At 40.3% G+C, this 22715-nt stretch overlaps 2 protein-coding genes across 2 annotated transcripts; both read right to left on the bottom strand.

Moving 5' to 3' along the window:
* Positions 1-3802: 3802 nt before the first annotated feature.
* On the bottom strand, positions 3803-6182 carry lye (lymphocyte antigen-6, epidermis). The gene is made up of 3 exons (XM_017485327.2): positions 6027-6182; positions 5287-5391; positions 3803-4811 (listed from the first exon to the last, which is right to left on the bottom strand). The coding sequence occupies exons 1-3, from the start codon at positions 6076-6078 to the stop codon at positions 4570-4572; spliced, it is 399 nt and encodes a 132-aa protein (XP_017340816.2). The 5' UTR covers positions 6079-6182; the 3' UTR covers positions 3803-4569.
* A 7724-nt stretch (positions 6183-13906) lies between these two features.
* spaca4l (sperm acrosome associated 4 like) lies at positions 13907-21605 on the bottom strand. Its single transcript, XM_017485328.3, has 3 exons — positions 21454-21605; positions 15200-15310; positions 13907-14909 (listed from the first exon to the last, which is right to left on the bottom strand). The coding sequence occupies exons 1-3, from the start codon at positions 21503-21505 to the stop codon at positions 14686-14688; spliced, it is 387 nt and encodes a 128-aa protein (XP_017340817.1). The 5' UTR covers positions 21506-21605; the 3' UTR covers positions 13907-14685.
* Between the last annotated feature and the right edge of the window lie 1110 nt (positions 21606-22715).

Here is a 22715-nt window from a genome sequence, read left to right as displayed (position 1 = left end):
GTCAGTTAAAAATATCTCTTGTGATGTGAAATAAAAGTGATTTTATGTACGAGAAAAGAAACAGAGACAAATGACAAATGTCCACATGTTTCCCCCTTAACTCGGTTTTGTTTGGTCCTGCCACGCCCGCCACTTTTCCTGGCTTACAGATCACAGAACCGTTTAACAAATCAGCTCACATTATTGGAGACTCATTTGTGTTATTACGAGGTTGTTAAACTCTCTATTGATTATAGTGATAATTCCATAGAAATCCTGCACACACTCAGCCACTCATTCTTGAGATATTGCGCTAACTAGAATCTCAGACGGACGCATAGACAGCCTGAAAACAGGATCCCACTACCACTTAGTGACGGAGGAATAAAAACATGTGCTTCACTTTAAAAATCCCCCGATACCGCTGATATTTGATAAGACTCAGATCATATGATCGGGGCCGGTTCATATGACCGGGGATCTAGTGTGTGTGCTCTTTGACTTTGAGTACAAACTTCTTTACTTTTACTTTAGTATTTATTAGTCAGCTCCCGATGCAATGTCATTGTACACATGAATTCAAAGTGTCTGACAGTCTCGACGCATCGACGGCGCTCGCGCTGTTTTGAACTCAGAATAAACCTGCAAATGATCTATCCCGTCATGACTCTGATCAACATAACAAGGCTCAGTTTATTTTTTAGAATACATTCTCTGCATGCATTCAGAGGCTGGGACCCAATTTGAAACAGTGACATTAATTGGTATCACTACAGGTGAGTGACAGTTCATCTATATCTAATGGACAAAGAGCCTAGACTTTTGCTGCCCATCTTGACTGGTGGACTAGCGTATAGGGATGTTATGGTTATGGAGGCCCCGCCTCCAAGCCCAAGGCCCTAGGCGATTGCCTGCTCTTCCTATGTAGCACCAACCATGCATATGATGCATATTGCACACTTATCCATGTTGCAGACTACAATCTGATTGGCCAACCACACCTCTGTGTATAAAATTGTGCTTGCATTCATGTATTAATTGAACCGACTTGTTTAGACGGCAAACGACTCACACATCTTAAACACACACACACACACACACACACACACACACACACACACACACACACACACACACACACACACACACACACAAATAAATAGATCCCATGGAAAAAGTCTCTGGAAAAAAGGTTGGTATTGTTCTCTACATCCTCCTTTCTAAAGCTAAGAATTGCTGATCAGGGTCAGTTTGCTTTCACTCTCCAGCCATTGTAATGAACATAGCCAGACCTTGAGGGTTGGTGACCCAAAATGTTAATCCGCAGATGCCTACCCTGGAAGTAGATGGAATAATTCTACTCATATGTTGGTTTTAGGACAAGTGTACAGAATCTTTAGGCTAGTACCATTAAGCTTCGAATGCAATATAGAAGTGGATCTGCAAAACTTGTATATGCAATAACACCCGAAATGAGCTGCTTGTTATTAATGTAGCCAAGACAATACAGCTGTTGTAACTCATTAGCAATGAGTCTCTTTAATTGTGGCTCAATCTTGGCTAATAAGTGATCATTTAGACTGACCATGTCCTACAATGAGCTTGATAAGCTGATGTACCAGTGTAATTGTTACTAGCAGAGGTTATAACAGTTTACATGCTCTGGATGTGTGCAGTTTACGCCTCAACAACAGCACAATGTCCTCATTTGCTGACTGGTTTAACCAGGACTTCCTGTTTCACAGGGGTATGAATATGAGGCCAAATTCCCTTAGTCATTCATAACAATAGGTAAGGTAAGAGCGAGGAATACAGCTGTGATGTGCAGCAAAAGGTTATTGAGCTTCACACAATGGGGTGTGGCTATAAGAAAATAGCACAAGCATTGAAAACGCCCATTTCCACCATCAGGGCAATAATTAAGAAGTTCCAGTCCACTGGAAATGTTATGAATCAACCTGGAATTCGACGCGTGTCTATATCGTCTCAATGCACTGTGAAGAGGACGGTTCGAGTGGATGAAAAACTCCAAGGATCACAGCTGGAGAACTGCAGATGTTAGTTGCATCTTGGGGTCAGAATCAGAATACTACAATCTGAAGTCACCGACATCAACACAAGTTCTTTGGAAGGGTTTCAGGAAAAACGCCTCTACCCTCATCCAAAAACAAACTCGAGCGTCTTCAGTGTGCAGACACTACTGGAACTTCAAATGGGATCGGGTTCTATGGTCAGATGAAACCAGAATAGAGCTTTTTGGTAATAAACACAGAGGTGGTTTTGGAGCACACAGAGAGGTAGCCGTATGGAAAAGTCCCTCATGCCCACGGTTAAATATGGAGGAGGATCTTTAATGTTTTGGGGCTGTTTTTCTGACAGAGGACCTGGACATTTTGTTAGGATACATGGCATCATGGACTCGATCAAATATCAACAGATATTAAATGAAAACCTGACTGTCTCTGGCAGAAAGCTTCAAATGGGCCGTGGTTGAATCTTCCAGCAGGACAATGATCCAAAACATCATCAAAATCAACACAGAAATGGTTTACTGACCACAATATCAAGCTCCTGCCCTGACCATCCCAGTCCCCTGACCTGAACCCCATAGAAAACCTGTGTGGTGAACTGAAGAGGAGAGTCCACCAGCGTGGACCTGAAATGTGAAGGATCTGGAGAGATTCTGTATGGAGGAACGCTCTCAGATCCCTCCCTTTATTCTCCAGTGGTTTTATTTTTTTGTTTTTGGTGTAATATTTAAAAAAAAATGAAATTGACCAATTTTCAGAATGTCTATCTAGCAGCCAATCATCATCTAGTACGAACCCGTAGCCAATCAGAGAGAGGCTACGTGAGAGAGGAGAGTAAAATTGAGGTGTCACATTAGAGAGAAACTTTTAGCTGAGGATGTTGTACGTAAATAAAAGTGTACAAATCATGGCTTGGTGTTCACTGTGTAAGGACCACCTGATTGACCCCCAACTGCAGGCAGAAGGCTTCTCACGTTTTCCTTTATGTGATATATCAACATCTGAATGAACAATTTTTTACTCTTTTTACTTTATAATTGTAAGAGATATTAAAACTCCAATCTCTATCATTAAATTTATCTCGACATTTGATTATCCTCTTTAACCCTTTACTTAGATCGTGCTCGTTCATCCGGAGTCCATGTCGCTCAGAGTCGCGTGCCGGCCGTGTACGCGGATCTCACGGTCACAAACTCGCCAGTCCTGGTCATTAGACTGAGGTAATTATCTAATACTATTTAGATAGCCGCCCATGCTTGCCTTTTTCTAAAACGTGCTTTCTTTAGTCCACGTAGATCTGTACACACTTAATTAGAATAACATTATCTCTAATCAGATGTCATGACCACTACCACTACTATCTGTACAAGTCGACAATTTTACTTCTCTATATAGTAGCTTTGTATAATCAAGCTTTTGTTTGTATTTTTCTCAATTGTAAGTCGCTTTGGATAAAAGCGTCTGCTAAGTGAATAAATGTAAATGTAAATGTAAATCACACCATGGTTACACTTAATTAGAATAATATTACAATAATCAGAGGTTAAGGCTCACCCTATTCAGATTGGTCAATCAACACTGTGTTGCTCTAAACAGAAATTCCTTTTAGCCTTTACAATCTAAGTACACTTAACTAAAGCCAAGTTGTTAGCCTGGACCCTAAAATCTCAGATGGTGTGCCCCAATGCTCCACCTAAACCTGGGGTTCAGCCTGTACTAACCTGGTCGCAGATTTGCGTTAACAAGGAGTCAGCGTAATCTACTAGAGACAATAACTTCAGGGTAGATCAGAATAAATTCCAACATGATTTATTAACCAGGTAATTTCAATAACAATTCTTAATCCCATTCAAAAGTTAACAAGCAGTAATCAATAATGTATAAACGTCACATAAAACACAAACAAGAGAATTAGAAATGTTTACATGGCAATGAAACGACACGCAGCAATTCTGCAGGAGAAAATGTGTGTATGAACGTAATGTGAATGTTTTCTACAGTAAATAGGTGATCTATTAAAGTAAAGCTGATCCGTTATAGAATGGTTGAGATCGTGTCTGTGGCAGAAATAATGAGTGTTGGCTTTGACCCATTTTCCAAAAGTACCCAAGACTTGCGCTTAGTCTTTCGTACACATTTTAATGAAATGCCCGACTGGAGCACAGTAGAAATGAGGCAGTGTCGCTCATAATGTAGTTTCCCAAATGTACAACATTATAGAGAAGAATAAACCTCAATTGAATTTGGAAATTTGTCCGTTCACATTGTAACAGTATATTCTCTTTTTTTAAAAGAAAGAATGTAAACTCTAAGTTAGTAGAAAACCTCTCTATTTTTCCCTTTCAGAATTAGTTTCCCATTTATTTCAGCCCGTATATTTAAAACCCGTTATTCTGTTAACTGTGTAAGTTGAGTTGTTATGGTAACAACATTTTAACACAGTGGTACAGTTGCCCTAAATGTTACATTCTCAAAATATTCATTAAACCACCATTTGTTTGCAACAGCTGTGCTATTACAGTTAGAGTAATTACATTATTACCGAGTCGGATTTCAGTGGTCAGTAGACGGACTGGCCCCAGACACAGGCGAGCAGGGTGGCGCTCAGGACCGCAGTGAGTTGAAGCTGGACATTGGAGGGACCACTGTTCACCAGACGGTTGCAACTGTCTGTGTTACAGCAGCTCTGACTGACGTTGTACGGTACACCCAAGATGAAGGTGTAGATGGTGGTGTTACACAGAGACGACTCTAAACAGTTCTGAGAGTTAAAGTTCAGCAAACCAGAGCCGCTCGTGAAACCTGAGGAGGAGAAACAAGAAGATGAAAGCGTAGGGATCTCAAAAATACAGCAATTTTACACTTTACACTATTTCCTAAAGGTTAGCATTAGTGCTACAATGCTAGTGAAAGAAATGAAATGTGACCAAAATAAAAAAACAAACAAACAAGCAAGACAACAATAAGGCTTTCCAAATTTCTTTTGCATTTAAACTTCTAAAAATCACTGGTTTGCTAAATGCCCATACATTTAGCACGGAACTGTAATTCAGCTCGGATTATAACATCTTTCTTTGATCTCTTAAAAAGAAATATAAACGTAAACTCATGTATCATCCATAACTTTCCCGCTTGTAAATTCGACCTCCAGTGCAATCTCCAAGTAGGAAAGCTGGAATTTCCAGCGTTTCTAGGCTTTGTGTTCGGATATTCGCCTGTTGTGATTGTTCTTTGACCATCACATCCATGAGAGGATGAATCGGTGACTGAGACTCACTGGATGTGGTGCACACAGACGTGTTGGTGGTGCAGTTCACAGACGAGGGGTTCGCACAGATGTTAAACAGACTCACTGAGCACTGATTACAGGTCAGAGACTCCGCTAGAGAGAGAGAGAGAGAGAGAGAGAGAGAATTTAAAATATTCTACCTAAATATGATCTACAGTATGTTCTTCCTATTGAGATTTACACTCTGTGAGACACACACACACACACACACACACACACACACACACACAGACTTTTGTCTCTTTAATGTTGTGGTTTGTGGTTAAGAAAAAAAATCAATATTGTTCCTTTTATGTGGTTTAAAACACGTTTTTTTTTTTTTTTTTCATGAACTGAATCCTGGCAGCGAATGAGATATTACAGATAAAAGCTAAATAAATACATTCATATACTTTAATTATTATTATTTTTTATTTCTACATTCTATTTCTAGATTTGACTATTATTTTTTTTTAATTATGTAACTTATTCATCATTATCAATGCATTTCCATCCATCCTCCCTTCTATCTTCTATACCGCTTTATCCTTTTCAGGGTCACGGGGAACCTGGAGTCTATCCCAGGGAGCATCGGGCACAAGGAGGGGTACACCCTGGACAGGGTGCCAGTCCATCACAGGGCACAATGCAATACATTTCTCTTTGTTTAATTCTTTTTGAGGTGAAATTTAGTTTGTAATATGTACAAATCTAAAAACGCAATGCGTGAGATTTGAGACTGGACTCACCGAGGGCGAAGAATCCGATCACCACGGCGATTCCCAACAGCACAAACTTCATCCTGACACTTGGAGGGTAACACACACAAACGCACACACAAACACTGTAGAAGATGCGTCCTTAAAGATGAGTCGTGTTAGACCTGTCCTCAGAGGCGTCTCATTTATACTGAGGGACGATGTGCAGGTCAGAAATGCAGTTCAACAGGTTGGGACAGGTGTCAGTTTGCAGTGAAACTTCAGTGAAACTGGGCAGGGCACGTACAACAAAGGATACAGGACAGAGACCCCCCCCCCCCCCCCACACACACACACCCACACACCTGGACACCGGTTTCAGGACCCTGGGTTCATTCAGGACGTTCTCATCTTTGTCTGCTATGTATGTATGCATTGTGATAAACCGGTGTATTGCTAACTGGAGATGCACACTTAATCCTGTGATGCCACTCTTTCTTCTTCCTGTGTGGAGGATATCAGAGGAGATGCCACTCAATCAGAGATGTTGTCATCTGAAGGAGTGAAGTTTTAATGTATAAAATTATGAATCAATTTAAAGCGAGCACTAAGTTACAGACGAGCGCTCAGTCAGATCGTCCTTCACATCAAATTAACCAAAACATTGGCATTATTTTATTCACTCGACAATTCAAAATAGCAAATTCAACGGCTCGTGATAAAGAAAAGCTCATGTTATGATTTCATGACCTCACATTTAGGATCAGATTAAGCTGCAGCCCAGACTAAAATGTGAAATAACAGGAAGAGCAGGAACTGGAAGTGCTACTTTATAATCTGCTGAATAGTGAGTGTGTGAGCCAATTTCTTAAATTAAACCAGTGATTAATGTGATCATTACAACTAGGACTATTCATGCAGTGATATATTAACAATATACAGCAGTAGGAGATGCCTATGAGATTTATTTCAACACACGCCAGCTTCTCATTCAGATATCATCATGTTAGACTGTTTTATTTTTCATTTTTAAAGGCATTTTAAAGTCTCTTGCTTTATATTTTATGTGACTGCAAAGGGGGAAAATGCTATTCTCTTCTTCAGTCCTTATTTTCTATACCGGATTTTTGTTATATTTTTTATTTGTTTTAAAGTTTAAATGCGAGTGCTTGTGTGTAAAGGTGATCTCCAGGACACTTTTCTTGAACTAGTTGCAGAAACTCGATATAAGCAGCTGTGTAAAATGTTCATAATGTGGACAATCTCATAACTGGGACAAATTTTATGTTGTTGTTTTTCTGAACACGATGGATCAAACTGTTGCTCTGACCAAAGAGCGATTTACAGGTTGTGTTTGTAATCCAGAAGTAACTAACTTATACAACTCTCTTGCAAGATACTATGCTAACCTTCTTGTTACAGTGGATATAAAAAGGATACACACCCCTGTGCAAATGGCAGGTTTTTATGATCTAAAAAAAAAGAAAGAAGGTGAATCATGTTAGAACCTTTTTCACCTTTATTGTGAAATTGCAAGATATAAATATCAAGTGACAAACACCCAAAAATGTTTGTGATTTTTTTTTCTGGGGTGGGGGGTGGGGGAGTGGGGGTTGGTATTTGTATAAGTGCACACTTGTATAAGTGTGCACACCCTTTAACAATTGGGAAAAAAATGATTAACCTGCAAAGGTACGACTCCAGCAGGGCAACCAAGATGGCGGCGCACACCGTTGCTGCGGCTCACGGCTCTCCTTTCCAGTGCTCTTTTTCATTGTTTTTGTATTATTTCTTTATTATTTGTTTGAGCATTATCGATTCCACGAACATCCGCTATACAAGTCAGAACCTTATGGATATTGGGGATCAACACCGCATACCTATTACGAGAATGTTTCATCACACGCACAACATCCCAGACGACATAGCGAGATTGCCGGGCTCTCCGTGGATTGTTGTCGGGTCCAGAAGGCGGCGCAGACGGCGGAGGGAGAGGAAGCAAAAGCGGGGATGCAGGTCCGGTATTATGCTAAGGCTAAGAAAACAACCACACAAGCCACCTTTACCGAGCCTGTTTCTCTCCAATGCCAGATCCCTAGTGAATAAAATCGACAACTTGGAATTACAACTAGCTGGAAATCGCTACGTTCCCGACTGCTGTGTTTTGATTATTACTGAAACCTGGCTTCATCCGAGGATACCCGATGCTAGCATGCAGCTAGCAGGTCGTACTATGCTTCGCTGGGACAGGACTGAGGACTCCGGTAAGAGCAGAGGGGGGGGGCTCTGTATGTATGTGCATGAGAATTGGTGTAACAACGGAACAATGATAGACAAACATTGTTCCCCTGACCTCGAGTACATGTCTGTAAGATGTCGGCCCTTTTTTGTACCGAGAGAGCTAACAGTGGTGATTATCACAGCTGTGTATATTCCACCTGATGCCAATGTGAACACGGCGCTCTCTCTCCTGTTGAACACCATAAACGAGCAGCAGAGGGCTTACCCAGACGGTGTTCACATAATTGCAGGAGACTTTAATAAGGCGAACTTGAAGACTGTACTCCCGAAATTCTATCAACATGTTAAGTGTTTTACTAGAGGGGCGAACACTTTGGATCATGTTTACTCCAACATCAAGCACGCGTATAGAGCCATACCTCTCCCCCACCTCGGCCAATCAGACCATCTCTCCCTCCTGCTCTCCCCTGCCTACACACCCCTCAGACGCAGTGTCACGACCACTATAAAGACTGTTACCACCTGGCCTGATGATGCATTCTGCAAACTACAGGACTGCTTCGAACAGACAGACTGGGATTTGTTTGAACATCAAGAGCTAGAAACATTAACAGGAACGGTACTGGACTACATCAAGTTCTGTATCGGAAATGTGACTGTGGAAAAAAACATCCGGGTTTTCCAAAACCAGAAACCATGGATGACCAAACAGGTCCGCACACTACTCAAAGCCCGCGACGCTGCCTTCCGGTCTGGTAATAGAGCTCTGTACAGAGCTGCCCGTGCCAACCTGAAAGGCGGTATTAAGGAAGCTAAGGCGGCCTATAAGAGGAGCATAGAGTCCCACCTGTCCAGCAAAAATAAACGGGAGGTGTGGCAGGGTATACAGAACATCACAAACTACAGAGGCCGTGAGGCGACAACAGGAGTCCTGAGTGCGATTCTGGCAGAAGACCTAAATTGCTTCTTCGCTCGCTTTGAAACATCACAACAACAGCACTCATCTGCTCCAGCCCCACCTCCACCCTCATCTGGCCCCGTACCAGTCCAGCCCTGCCTCCATCCCCTTCTGGTTCCTGCACCACTCTACTTACTGTGAGGGAACACGATGTTAGACGGATGTTTCTGGCAGTGAACCCCAGGAAGGCTGCTGGCCAGACGGTGTACCTGGTAACGTGCTCAGATCATGTGCCCACCAGCTTGCCCACATCTTTACCAGAATTTTCAATCTCTCCCTGGCCCAAGCAGTCATCCCGTCCTGCCTAAAATCAGCCACAATCATTCCAGTGCCAAAGAAATCGCCCACCACTAGCCTGAATGATTATCGTCCTGTAGCCCTCACTCCAGTTATCATGAAGTGCTTTGAGAGATTGGTTCTTCAGCACATCAAGGACTACCTCCCCCCAGATTTCGATCCTTTTCAATTTGCTTATCGTGCAAACAGATCCACAGAGGATGCTATCGCCGTAGCTGTCCACTACGTGTTGAGACATCTTGAGCAGCAACAGAGCTACGTACGGATGCTTTTTGTGGATTACAGTTCGGCTTTTAATACAATAATTCCGGACATTCTCGTCACCAAATTGGTCACCCTTGGTCTCCCCCGCCTCACGTGTGCCTGGATAAAGGACTTTCTGACCAACCGGTTCCAGACAGTGAGACTCGGGCCCCACCTCTCCTCCACTCGCACGTTGAGCACAGGTTCTCCACAGGGCTGTGTGTTGAGCCCCCTCCTGTACTGTCTCTACACATATGACTGTAGACCAGTCTACAACAATAATATTATTATCAAGTTTGCTGACGACACCACAGTGGTCAGACTTATCTCAAAAGGAGAGGAGGCAGCCTACAGAGAGGAAGTCCTAAACTTGGCAGCCTGGTGTTCAAAGAACAACCTGACTCTAAACACCAAGAAAACCAAGGAACTTATTGTAGACTTCAGAAAACACAACACGGAGCTGGCCCCCCTCTTCATCAATGGGGAGTGTGTAGAGAAGGTCCACACCGTCCGGTTTCTTGGCGTCCTTATCTCTGCTAACATCTCCTGGACGGACAACATCACAGCGGTCATCAAGAAGGCTCAAACGCGGCTACACTTCCTGAGGGTTCTCAGGAAGTACAATCTGGACTCCAATCTGCTGCTGATCTTCTACCGCTCGTCCGTCGAGAGCTTGCTGACATACTGTATCACGGTGTGGTATGGTAGCTGCACCGCAGCAGACAGGAAGAGGCTTCAGAGGGTAGTAAGAGCAGCACAGAAGATCATTGGCTGCCCTCTCCCCTCCCTGATGGATATTTATACTTCCCGTTGCCTCAGCAGAGGAAAAACTATCATTAAGGACAGTTCTCACCCTGGCTTTGATCTGTTCAATCTGTTGCCCTCAGGGAGACGTTACAGGTGCATCAAAACAAGGACTAGTAGATTTAAGAATAGTTTCTTCCCAAAAGCTATTACCATGATAAACAAACACATGTACTGAGTCCACAGCATATGTATATATTGTCTCAAACTGTGCATTTCATAGTACCTCCGCCATCCACCCTAATATCTATCTATCGTGCATATATCTTGCATATATTGTATATCTTGTTTATTTATTTTGTTTATTTATCTTATTTATTTATCTGTGTATTATCTGTTTATTCTTCTTGTGTATTGAATGTATATGTTTGCACGGAACAAAAAGGAGTGGCTCTTAATTTCATTGTACATGTGTATAGTGACAATAAAAGGCATTCATTCATTCATTCATTCAAATAAAACCCAGCTGTTCCTAGAGGACTTTCCTGACATCTTCATGATAATATCCAACTGGGAAAATCATGGGCCACAAAGAGATTACAAAGCAGGAACGGGATCTCACTGTTGAAAAATATCAATCAGGAGAAGGTTACAATTTTTTCCCCCAAGGCAGTGGATATACCATGGAACACTGTAAAGATAATAGTCAAGTGGAGAAAATGTTAAGAACAGGATGTCCCTCTAAACTTGATGAGAAGATCAGGAGAAACTGGTCAGGGAAGCTGCTGAGAGGCCTACAGCTACATTAAAAGATCTGCAGCAATTTCAGGTAAGTACTGGTTGATCCCTACAACAATCTCCGGAATTCTTCATGTCTCTAGGCTATGGGGTGGGGTGGCAAGACAGAAGCCTTTTTTAACCCAAAATAAATAAAAATCATCCGATCTCCCAAAACCATGTAGAACAATGTGTTCTGGTCTGATGAGACCAAAGTTGGACGTTTTGGCCATAATACCAATAGATACAAAAAACACAGCACATCACCAAAAGAACCCCATCCTCACGGTGAAGCACAGTGGTGGCAGCATCGTACGTTGGGGCTTTTTTTCCTCAGCTGGAACTGGGGGTTTAATCAGGGTGGAGGGAAAATGAACAGCTCCAAATACCAGTCAGTTTTGGTGCAGGACCTTAGGCTTCTGCTAAAACACTTCAGATGAAGAGGAATTTCACCTTTCAGAATGACAATGACCCGAAGCAGACTTCCAGATCAACAAAGGAACTGCTTCACTAAAACAAGATCAGGGTTTTGGAATGGTCCAGCCAGAGTCCAGACCGAAATCCAACCAAGATCTGTGTGGTGACCTGAAGAGGGTTGTGTACAGGAGACGCCCCGCCCATCTGACAATGCTTTTGCAAGGAAGAATGGCAAAATATAAGTCAAGACAAGACGTGCCAAACTGATTGACTCTTACCCCAAAAAAACCTGAATGGCCTGATAAAATCTAACAGTGTGCACAATTATGCAACCAGGTTATTCCACCCGAAAAGATTCTTATTGGTTTTTCATGTTAATTTATTGGTTAAAATAGAATTGATAGGTTGGAATTTAATGTATAGATTAATATTTCACAATAAAAGTAGAAAAAGTTCTGACATGAGTCATAGCTGTGTTATTGAGTGAACAGTAGTGTAGCTGTAGTGTTCCGCACTAGAAATGTAGAAATCTGTCCTCGGGTAGCCTGATAAAGCTGTGAACTATAATAAGCAGGGTCGGGAGGGTTACTTTAGAAATGTATTCCATTACAGTTACAAATGACTTCATAAACAATGTCATCAGTAACATAATCCAAGCATCACAACATGAAAATAATGTAATCTGATTATTTTTCGATTACTTCAAGGTCACATATGTAAATAAAGTCACGAGAAAAGTAACATGATCTAAAATACTTTTAATTAGAGCTTATTTTAGGGCTTAAACATGTTCAATGTTTGGATTTGTTGTAATAAAATAAATAAATAAATAAATAAAAGATCACTGTCCATATTCTGGTTTTCCAAAGAGAGGACTCCTTTTTTTTTTCTTTGGGGGGGTGGGGGGGCTGGCTCAATAGTTGCTTCAAGCATTTTTGAATCGACCAATTACAGAGAGGGGTTAAAGCAATGCAAACATGTGCACACATCATGCAGTATTCGACCATAAACACATCATAGTGAAAATAAAGCCCAATCCCGGACATTCTCTCACATTTAGACGCTTTTTTAAGGTCCGATAAAGAGGAGATTTGTAGGAAAAAGAGGACGTAAGGTCACCCTAACAAAAGCATTTCAGAGAACAATTTGAGTTCATTTCTACCAAATTAACTTTGCACCAAATCTTTGTGCATGCACCAGGAGGTTGCTCATGTGAGTCACGACTGGCGAGAGAGAAACAGAACTATAATCAAACCGCTGTCTATATTGTGTTCTGTAAACAGAGTAATTAATGAAAAAATACTGTAACACAGTATTCCCTTAATTTATTTCCTTTTTTTTTTTTTTTTTTTTTTTTTTTTTTTTTTTTACAAAATGTACCTGTGATCTGATTACGTTGTTTTTTGACGTAACTCTACAGGATTTGAGTTACCAGCGTTTTGTATCTTGATAACATAGCAAGTCACATCCTCAACAATCAATCAGTAGCAAAATATGTGGAAGAGATCGTACATGTGTGTGTGTGTGTGTGTGTGTGTGTGTATATATATATATATATATATATATATATATATATATATATATATATATATATATACAGTGCGGTCCACTAATATTGGCACTATGAGCAAAGAAGACTGTGAAAAATTGTCTGTTTTTTAACATTTTGTCCTTTGTTAAAAAAATTCTCTGCTCTCAATATGTCTAACAAATATATTTCTATATACATACTAAGTATGAAAAATTGTGGGAGACATTTTGCTAAAAAGTATTACTTCCCCAGTGTATATGGGAACAGCCAGTAAAGAGGAAACCCTCTAGTGTATAACAGAGACATCCACTACGAGTTGCATTTTTAAGTTAAGTTGTATAAAAATCATGCGTTTGTCTGTGATTAAGGCTCGATTATCATTAAGGTATTATTTATTTCAGGCTGTTGGTCCATTTCAGATTGTCATCAGCATGATGTCTAAAGAACCAGTGGCTGAACGTTTGTAGGATTGGATTTTGGAATTGATCCAAACAGAATGAAGGTCAGAGCAAGGTCAGACGTCAGCAAGAAATAGATTTTTCTTTAATCGCTTCCTTCCTGTCCGAAGTATAATTTAATAAATCGTAACTAGTCGAATTCCTGCTCATGCAGTTGGAGTTGAGTTCGTCTTGTTTGGCTGCATTTCAGACTGCAAACCATTTCGTTACACTGTAACCATCACTGGATTCTCGTTCTGGTTTGAATGAATTTCATATCACAAAGTATTTTTGACCAATTTGGATTTATTTTTTATCCAGCACCTGATCAGAAAGCACGCAGCCAACATCATCTCAAGCACATCTCTCTTTTCTTCTTTTCGATACAAAGAACTTTGTGTAAAGACTCACACAGGTTTGGCGTTTCATTTCAAATCAAGTGTAATAAATGTCAAATACACGTGAAGGCAATTTACATGAATTTAAAACATGCGTGTTTTTCGCATTTTGGAGTTTAAACATCTAGCACGGTGAAAAATTTAGTACATTTTTGCAAATGTCAAATTCTTATGGGGATCAAAATAACAATAAAAAAAGGACAAAATCAAAAATGTTAGCTTACATTTGAAATAATGAAGGAATAAAAACTTTAAATGATTGTCAGATCAATAACAGATATACTCAGCTTACCCTACATCATGTACTTTAACCCTTAATGAGATAAGAAATGATAATAAAGATTCAAATTGTCAATAGGGACGTCAGATTGTAATATTTCTTTACAAAAAGAGGTAAAATGAGAGAAAAATCACAGAAGGCTATGGTTCATCTCCCCAAGACATAAAGAAAATGAGCAACACAACGACGTGATCATATGGAGGTTTTACATTTTGTAGCTGCAATTAAAATAAAACAGAGGAAAAACCCAGAAACAGGATTAAATATCACAGATAGGACTGTGTGTGTGTGTGTGTGTGTGTGTGTGTGTGTGTGAGAGAGAGAGAGAGAGAGAGAGAGAGAGAGAGAGAGAGAGAGAGAGAGAGAAAGAGAGACCGAGAGACCCCCTCACACCAGCACCTTGGTGAGGAGCATTGTGGCGAGAGAGGCGATGGCGAGGGTGAGTGTGTGTGTGAGAGCGAGTGGCGCGGCGGTGTTGCACAGGTCAGTGTTGCAGCAGGTTTTGGTCATTTCGTAGACGTTGGAGGAATTGGTGGGAAAATTAATGTTTGATGTCTTATTGCAGCTGGCTACGTCCAGACATCCTTTCATGGTCACCTTAAACACCCCGGCTGACACACACACAGAGACAGAGAGAGAGAGAGAGAGAGAGAGAGAGAGAGAGAGAGAGAGAGAGAGAGAGAGAGAGAGAGAGAGAGAGAGAGAGAGAGAGAGAGAGAGAGAGAGAGAGAGAGAGAGAGAGAGAGAGAGAGAGAGAGAGAGAGAGAGAGAGAGAGAGAGAGAGAGAGAGAGAGAGAGAGAGAGAGAAATTAAAATGATTTAAAAACTGTTTAAAAATGAATATTGACAAACATTGTACTGCTTTGAGAGATGTGATACAGAAGACTGGAGGCATTGTTACCTGCTTTCCCCTTTCCACTGTAACAGTGCTGGTTGTCTGCACATGTCACTTTGCTGGTGATACACAGACTCCACAATCCTAAGTCACAGTTATAGCATTCCAGGGTGTAGCCTGAGAGAGAGAGAGAGAGAGAGAGAGAGAGAGAGAGAGAGAGAGAGAGAGAGAGAGAGAGAGAGAGAGAGAGAGAATGTCAGACTACAGATGGCATCTTGTGATGATGACAAGTGCAACAAGGTTCATTCACTGCTTCAGCGTGTGAATCAGAAGTGTGGATCAGAAGTGTGGATCAGAAGTGTGGATCAGAAGAGTGGATCAGAAGAGTGGATCAGAAGAGTAGACCAGAAGTGTGGATCAGAAGCGTGGATCAGAAGTGTGGATCAGAAGTGTGGATCAGAAGTGTGGATCAGAAGAGTGGATCAGAAGAGTAGACCAGAAGTGTGGATCAGAAGTGTGGATCAGAAGTGTGGATCAGAAGTGTGGATCAGAAGAGTGGATCAGAAGAGTAGACCAGAAGTGTGGATCAGAAGTGTGGATCAGAAGTGTGGATCAGAAGCGTGGATCAGAAGTGTGGATCAGAAGCGTGGATCAGAAGTGTGGATCAGAAGCGTGGATCAGAAGAGTAGAAGATAACGGTGTAACTGTGTGATTTTCTGTGCTCAGTCTTCAGTGTGTCTAATTGCTTCCAAGCTGATTCACTCGACTCGCTTAAAAGAGTCGTTTGAAAAGAATCGGATCATTTAAGGATTTCCCAAGAGTTTTCTTCAATAACTCTTCAACATATTTTCTTCTCTTAATCCGAAGCGCTCTTGGCACTTCAGATTAAAAACTCTAGTGTCTGCTGCAGTAATTCATTTGAATTCGCACTTCTGAATTGATTCACCCGACTCACTTAAAGGATTCATTTAAAAAGAATGATCATGATTCACAATTTTTTTTAACATAATTTTTGTTACACCATTTTAGAATTTTAGCTCCTTGCACTTTATATTAAAAGTATGTGCTGCAGGAAACATACTATGCATTTTGTTTTTAAATAAAGAGCTCCTGTAACGCTCTGCAGGTCAGATAACACATTACATTCATTACAGTTGCAAGGGTTTTTTTTGCCTCGTTTTTTTTTTACCAGTGACTCGTTTCTTTTGAACTATCATTCAAGTGAATGAACTCTGAACATTAGATTCACTAGACTTGCGTAACTTTACGAAAAACGTTCATGGGATTCACTTGCGTCTGTATCTGCTAACTGATTCACCTGACTCCCTCTCATCTCTTTCAAACTACCCATTTGAAGACAAATTAACACAACACATTTGCTTCACCTCCTTTGCTAAAATTTGAGATTAATTTGCATTTGTTGTTGGGATTTGATTTGTCTGACTCACTTAATCAGACAGAACTATCTATAAATTTATCATCACTATCTCAAGTTAACAATGGGCATTTTGTTTTTGTGATTTGTTTCTTTTAAATTCTATCCCCCATGCTCCCTGGGATAGGTTCCCTGTGACCCTGTAGGATAAGTCCTATAGAAAACAGATGGATGGATGGATGGATGGATGGATGGATGGATATTGTATGAATGGTGAATCAAATAAATAAAATCTCAGACTTTCATTTAAATTTGTTGTTTGAAAGAATTGAGTCAAGACTCTGATTCGTAAAGTGATTCAACTCCAGAGAATCACAGTTTCAGCTTAATGATGAGATTTCCTTATTGATTTCCTTAAAGATAAATGATACACTTCATAACACGTTATTAAAGCTTCGTCACATGATCGAGTCACGGGTGATGCTGAAAAATGAATGCACTGTACTGTACTGTACTGTATTCTGGGATTTTTTTGGATCATGTTTGTCCACGTGCTTCTGTGCGTCACTTCAGGAGACTGAGTGATGGGCTGAGGTCATTGTGCGAAGTTCAAATAATCCCTACAGTGTTGAACATAAACACACTCCTCACTGCTTGGGCAGTTCAGAGTCGTGACCTCACGCCCTGCTGAGTCATGTCAGGGGAGTTTCCCACAATACAATTATGTTATGTTACAGGTGTGTTGCCACAGCAAAGTGGAACAGGTTGTGTGTGTGTGTGTGTGTGTGTGTGTGTGTGTAAGCAAGTCAGTGAATAAATTTGGAAGCACAAAATGCAAAGTCCGTTCAGGATGGTGAATCAAACATGAAGAGTTTTTATTCGTATAAATGAACACCTCATAGACAACATGCTGAAGCCTCATTCTTTTGCTTTATAAGCTTTTGATCACTCCAGAAAGTTGTTTAGATGGAATCAACTCAATTAAAATTGAGTTATGAATCTTATGAATCATTTTAGCTGATTCAATTAAAAGAGTCATTCAAGGAGCATCAATGTGCGTGTATTTTCACTGACTGCTGTTTTGAATAGAGCAATTAGAGAAGAGAATAGAGTAGCAACAAGATAATGTCATGAAACCACAAGCCACGCCAAACTAAGACACGTCATTATTTATTCCAATTAGCATCAGCACATGTTGGTTTTAGCCCTTTGACAACAAGTATCATGTCAAAACCTGTTCGGCCATTTTATTATACACTTACTTATCACGGCAGCAGGCGGCCATTTTATTATACACTCACTTAGCAGGGCATTGGGCGGCCATTTTATTTTATATTCACTTATTACGTCCCTGGTTGCTCTCTTTCCCTTTTTCTACAGAAGTGATCCTACAGATTCTCTTGTCCAGCAATTCAACCACCTGCCCACTGAATCCCGTTCCTACATACCATCTAATTAAACCTCCTGACCCTGCTCTAAACACCTCATACATCAGCAACTACCGGTGCCCCATAAGGCTCAGTACTCTGTCCTCTTCTATTCTCCATTTACACCCACTGTCTCAGTGAGGAAATCCCCACAACATAGTTAGACCGAGAGGTAGACAGTAAGACAGACATTAAGTTAGACAGTTAGATGGTAAGACTGTAAGGGAGATTGTAAGACAGATAGAAAGGTGGTCAGTCAGACAGACAGACAGGAAGAATGTACTAGGCCTTAGGAAGAAGCACTGGCTTATAGGACCTGTTTAAAGTCCCTAAGGGAACATTGCATCATGTCTCACTCTCCCGAGGCAACTGACTGGATTACGTGTCCATGGCACATGGTAAAGTTCCTCATAAGTGTTTCCAAATTCTCTCACTGCCTATTGGCTCTGCTCCCTCAAAACTAGCTGAGAGTAAGACAGCAAAAGAGACAATAAGGCAGTCAGACAGTTAGATGGTTAGACAGTAAGACGATTACACAGTAAGACAGACAATAAGACAGTTAGACAGTTAGAGTAAGACAGAGAATAAGACACACAACAGTAAGAGAATTAAGCAATAAGACAGTACGACAGGCAATTAGACAGTAAGATAGACAATAAGATGGCCAGAGAGACAGTAAGACATTTAAACGGTAATGCAGTAAGTTAGTAAGAAAGTGAGCATATCATCATCTCACACATTTGACATGTCATTAGTCACACAATCTTTTAATCTTATTATGACCAGTGAACTTTACTTTGTTCACGTCATGAATCAAACATCTGAAATACACACAATAAACCGGATTGTCACATGATGATATGATCACCAGGAGGTTGGAGATGAAACCACCCTGGAGGTAGGGAGGAACTACCCTATCAGAATGAAATAAGCCACGAGATCATGTATTTGTTTTTGGGAAGGTCCCTGTGCCATCGTGCCACTGGGGCATAGGTGCTGAGCAATGCTGGGCTTCTGCCAAATGCAGCACTTGAGGTAATTTTAGGATTAGATGAGGGCCTGATATTTAAGGAGGAGAGCGTAGGGGTTGAGCAACACAGGAAGATAGACAGTGGAGGGGGCATGGCCTTGGTGTTAAACTTCTGCTATTGCATGGCTATATTTAATGAGAAGAGCAGTAGCAGGTCATGCTAACAGTCCAGTCATTGTTGCTAATCCCAAACTACTGGAGCTGTAGTGATTAAATTATTGCATTAGGACCCAAGTGTGGCAATGAATGGAGCTTTACAGGAATGACACTTAAGCTGGTGTTACACATCGGTGATAAATTTAACATCTGAGTATTATAGAAATCCTCTGATAAAGATGAGCACACACACTCACGCACACACACGCGTACACACCCACAGACACACACACGCACGCATACACCCTTGAGCTGACTGTAAAACGATGCTGCCCTATGCCGGACGTGCCGTGTAACTTCATTACTCTCACAAGGGTGCAGAAAAGACGGCTGCGGAGCTAATAATAATAATAATAATAATAATAATAATAATACATTTTGTGTCTATAGGTCTACACGAGCAGCTCACCAGATACATATCTTTTTCTTTTCTGTGTCAATTTTCTGCAGTTGTTCTTACACCATCTCACCACCAGTGGTCACTAATTCCACAAAGCTCCCTACACACTCCCTACATACATACTGAGGTTAAATATAGTCTCTGTGCCCTATGTAGTGCATTAGATTTCTAACAATGAGGCATTTTTGTAAAACCTAGTAGGCTGTTTAATAATCACTTAATACTGAGCTAGCTGGGAAGGAACAGCGAGATAAACACATGACATAACAGGGAGTGCTGCTGAGTATGAGTGGTGCTACCAGAGCAAGTTGAGTCACATTAAAGCTGTAACTTGCAAGGATTTTGGGTGTGCCTCAGCCTCATGCCTGCCATTCTTAAGTAATTGACAGAGCAACCTCAAGATCTGGGGCAATCGAGGTCAGTTTTTGGATAATATGTATAATAATAATAATAATAATAATAATAATAATAATAATAATAATAATAATGTAAATTTATTTATAGAGTGCATTTCTCACAAGCATACACTCTTTACAAAGGAAGGCAAAATCGGTTAGCTGAAAGCATCTCATATTTGGTTCAGTCAGTCACTTACACTCTTATCATTTGAGTATTTGGTCTCGTATTTGGTACACCATCTTATATTAAGTGTAGTTGACCTTATATTTGTCCGTTTTGGCTAAGCTTTAATTTGGTGCCATAATTACTTATATATTTATGGCATTTGGCAGACGCCCTTATCCAGAGCACCTTACATTTGAGCAGTTGAGGGTTAAGGGCCTTGCTCAAGGGCCCAGCATTAGTAATCTTCAGTTCTGAGAGTTGAACTCACGACTGTCCGAGCAGTAGTCCTACATCTTATCCACTGAGCTAACAATTTTTACCATATTTGATAGAATGGTTTGTTGATGTGGTCATATGGGTTTAATATTTGGTCGAATGGCTTTGACATTTGGTCTGATTGGTCTAGTCATTCTCATATGCACTTGATTTAGTCTATTTGGTCTTGTATGTGGTCTATCGAGGCTTAGATCTGGTCTAAAGCATCTCATATTTAACGGTATTTGGTCTCATGGACAACATATTTGGTGTAAACTGATTTTGTTTACTCAGTACCCACCCTCATTAACTCAGTCTTTGTGTAAACATGTCTTGGATAAACTGTTATTTTTTTCTCCTTGGATCAGATTCATTAACTGAAAACAGGACTAACAGGAACTTAGACATCATGATGTTCACACACACACACACACACACACACACACACACACACACACACACAGTAAAGGGAGAGGCTGTTTTTTTACTCCTGTGCTATTATCCAAGCCCCAAACCCAACACACCCACAGATGACTAACGGAATAAGGGCACTTATGTAGCCTACTTAATACAATGTTGTGCTGGGTGTAGTCTCACCTACGCCTTTATACACCACGCTTCAGCACAACACAGCAAAACACGCAAAAGTAATCCACCTTTAAAATCATTTCTAAGGAAAACTTTTCATGTCACTTTATCTTCTGTGACAGCAAGAGATGTAAACAAAATTACATCACTGAAGTATAACAGAAGTGAATAAGTAACCAGATAAAAGAATAATAATCACCCTATGGAATAAAATAATTTCCTAAAAATAATCAAATCGATAAATATCACACTAAAATAAAAAGAAAGAAAAAAGGTATAAAAGGAAAAACGGTATTGCCTAATGATCTTTCATTAAAAACGTTAATAATAATAATAATAATAATAATAATAATAATATGTATCTACATTTTATATATATATATATATATATATATATATATATATATATATATATATATATATATATATATATATATATATATATATATATATATATATTTCTATGTATATACTTATTATATTATATAAGTAGAAATAAAGTACATATTTATCTGCTCCACTTACCTAGTGAGAAACACAGGGCTACGGTGAAGAAGCCTACCAGGATTTTGCTCATATCTGCAGTGGTGTGTTTTTATTTCTCTGTAGTTGAAGATGAAAACAAACTCCAGACTAAGTGCACTTTCAGACATCCGCTAGTTTTTTATAGCGGGTCCCTCCCTGGTGCTGGGCATCACAGACGGCCCCGTTATAATCTCCCTAATCATCCCTGATCATCACAGGCTCCCTCCACACGCGCATTGCACAGGGAACAGACTAACGGAGCTCTGCAGCCTTCCTAGTGCACTCGGTCTCGGTTTGGGATTCATCCGAGTACATTCACTGAGCCTGCGGCAGTCGGTATGTAGACCTATTTAAAAAAAAAAAAAAACAACAACTCTTGGCTCTGTGTGTGTTCACGTTATTTTATATTTTGATATTACATAATAAACATGTATAAATTAATATATAATTATATAATCAAGGTGGATAGAGAAATATAATTAGATTTGAAAAAAGGCTAGCTAGAGCTAAATAAATCATATTTAATTATTTGTTTAATTATTTTTTAAAAAATTAATTCAATTTAATTTAATTAAATAATAAAATCTTTAATTGTATTATTTAGCAAGGTTAGGTAACAACAATTAGGCAAGGCAACAGTTGAGCCATGAATTCCGATATTACGTTAATGGGAGGAAAGGCAGGAAGCATACGTGTGTGATTGACGTGTTTAAGGGAAAACCTTTAAAACTTGTCATTGTCATAGCGGGGTGTGTTCAGAACACAGGCTGACAATAACACTGCCCATCGAGCACAATGGCGTGAAAAAGACGTCTCGATTTTCGCAAGTGTTAAGTTTCAGCACATCTCTTTAAACACATGGAAAAGATGATTATTTCTGTCAGAGACAATGTCTACCCTAATATGGATCACAAAATGGTAAATGGTCTGCACTTATATCATGTCTCACTCACAAACACACACGCAAACACCAATGACAGAGCTGCCATGCAAGGTGCTGACCTGCATAGCAACTTGGGATTCAGTGCCTTGCCCAAGGACACTTCGGCATGTGGAGTCATGCTCCCAGAGAATCGACCCGCCAACCCTACGATTAGAGGACAACCCTCTCTGCCACCTGAACCACAGCCGCCCAAAAAGACAAAAGACACATAGCGCTAAATGAAGGCAGAACGGGGCATGATTTATTATACTATAAATACAATAAACAGTCAAGGATAGACTCAATACACAACAAACAGGCTCCATGGACCCTAGGACAA

The sequence above is a fragment of the Ictalurus punctatus genome, chromosome 14 (assembly GCF_001660625.3).
Source record: "Ictalurus punctatus breed USDA103 chromosome 14, Coco_2.0, whole genome shotgun sequence".
Lineage (NCBI taxonomy): Eukaryota > Metazoa > Chordata > Actinopteri > Siluriformes > Ictaluridae > Ictalurus > Ictalurus punctatus.
The sequence above is the reverse complement of the archived record's forward strand: the minus strand, read 5'-3'. Positions and strand labels throughout refer to the sequence as shown.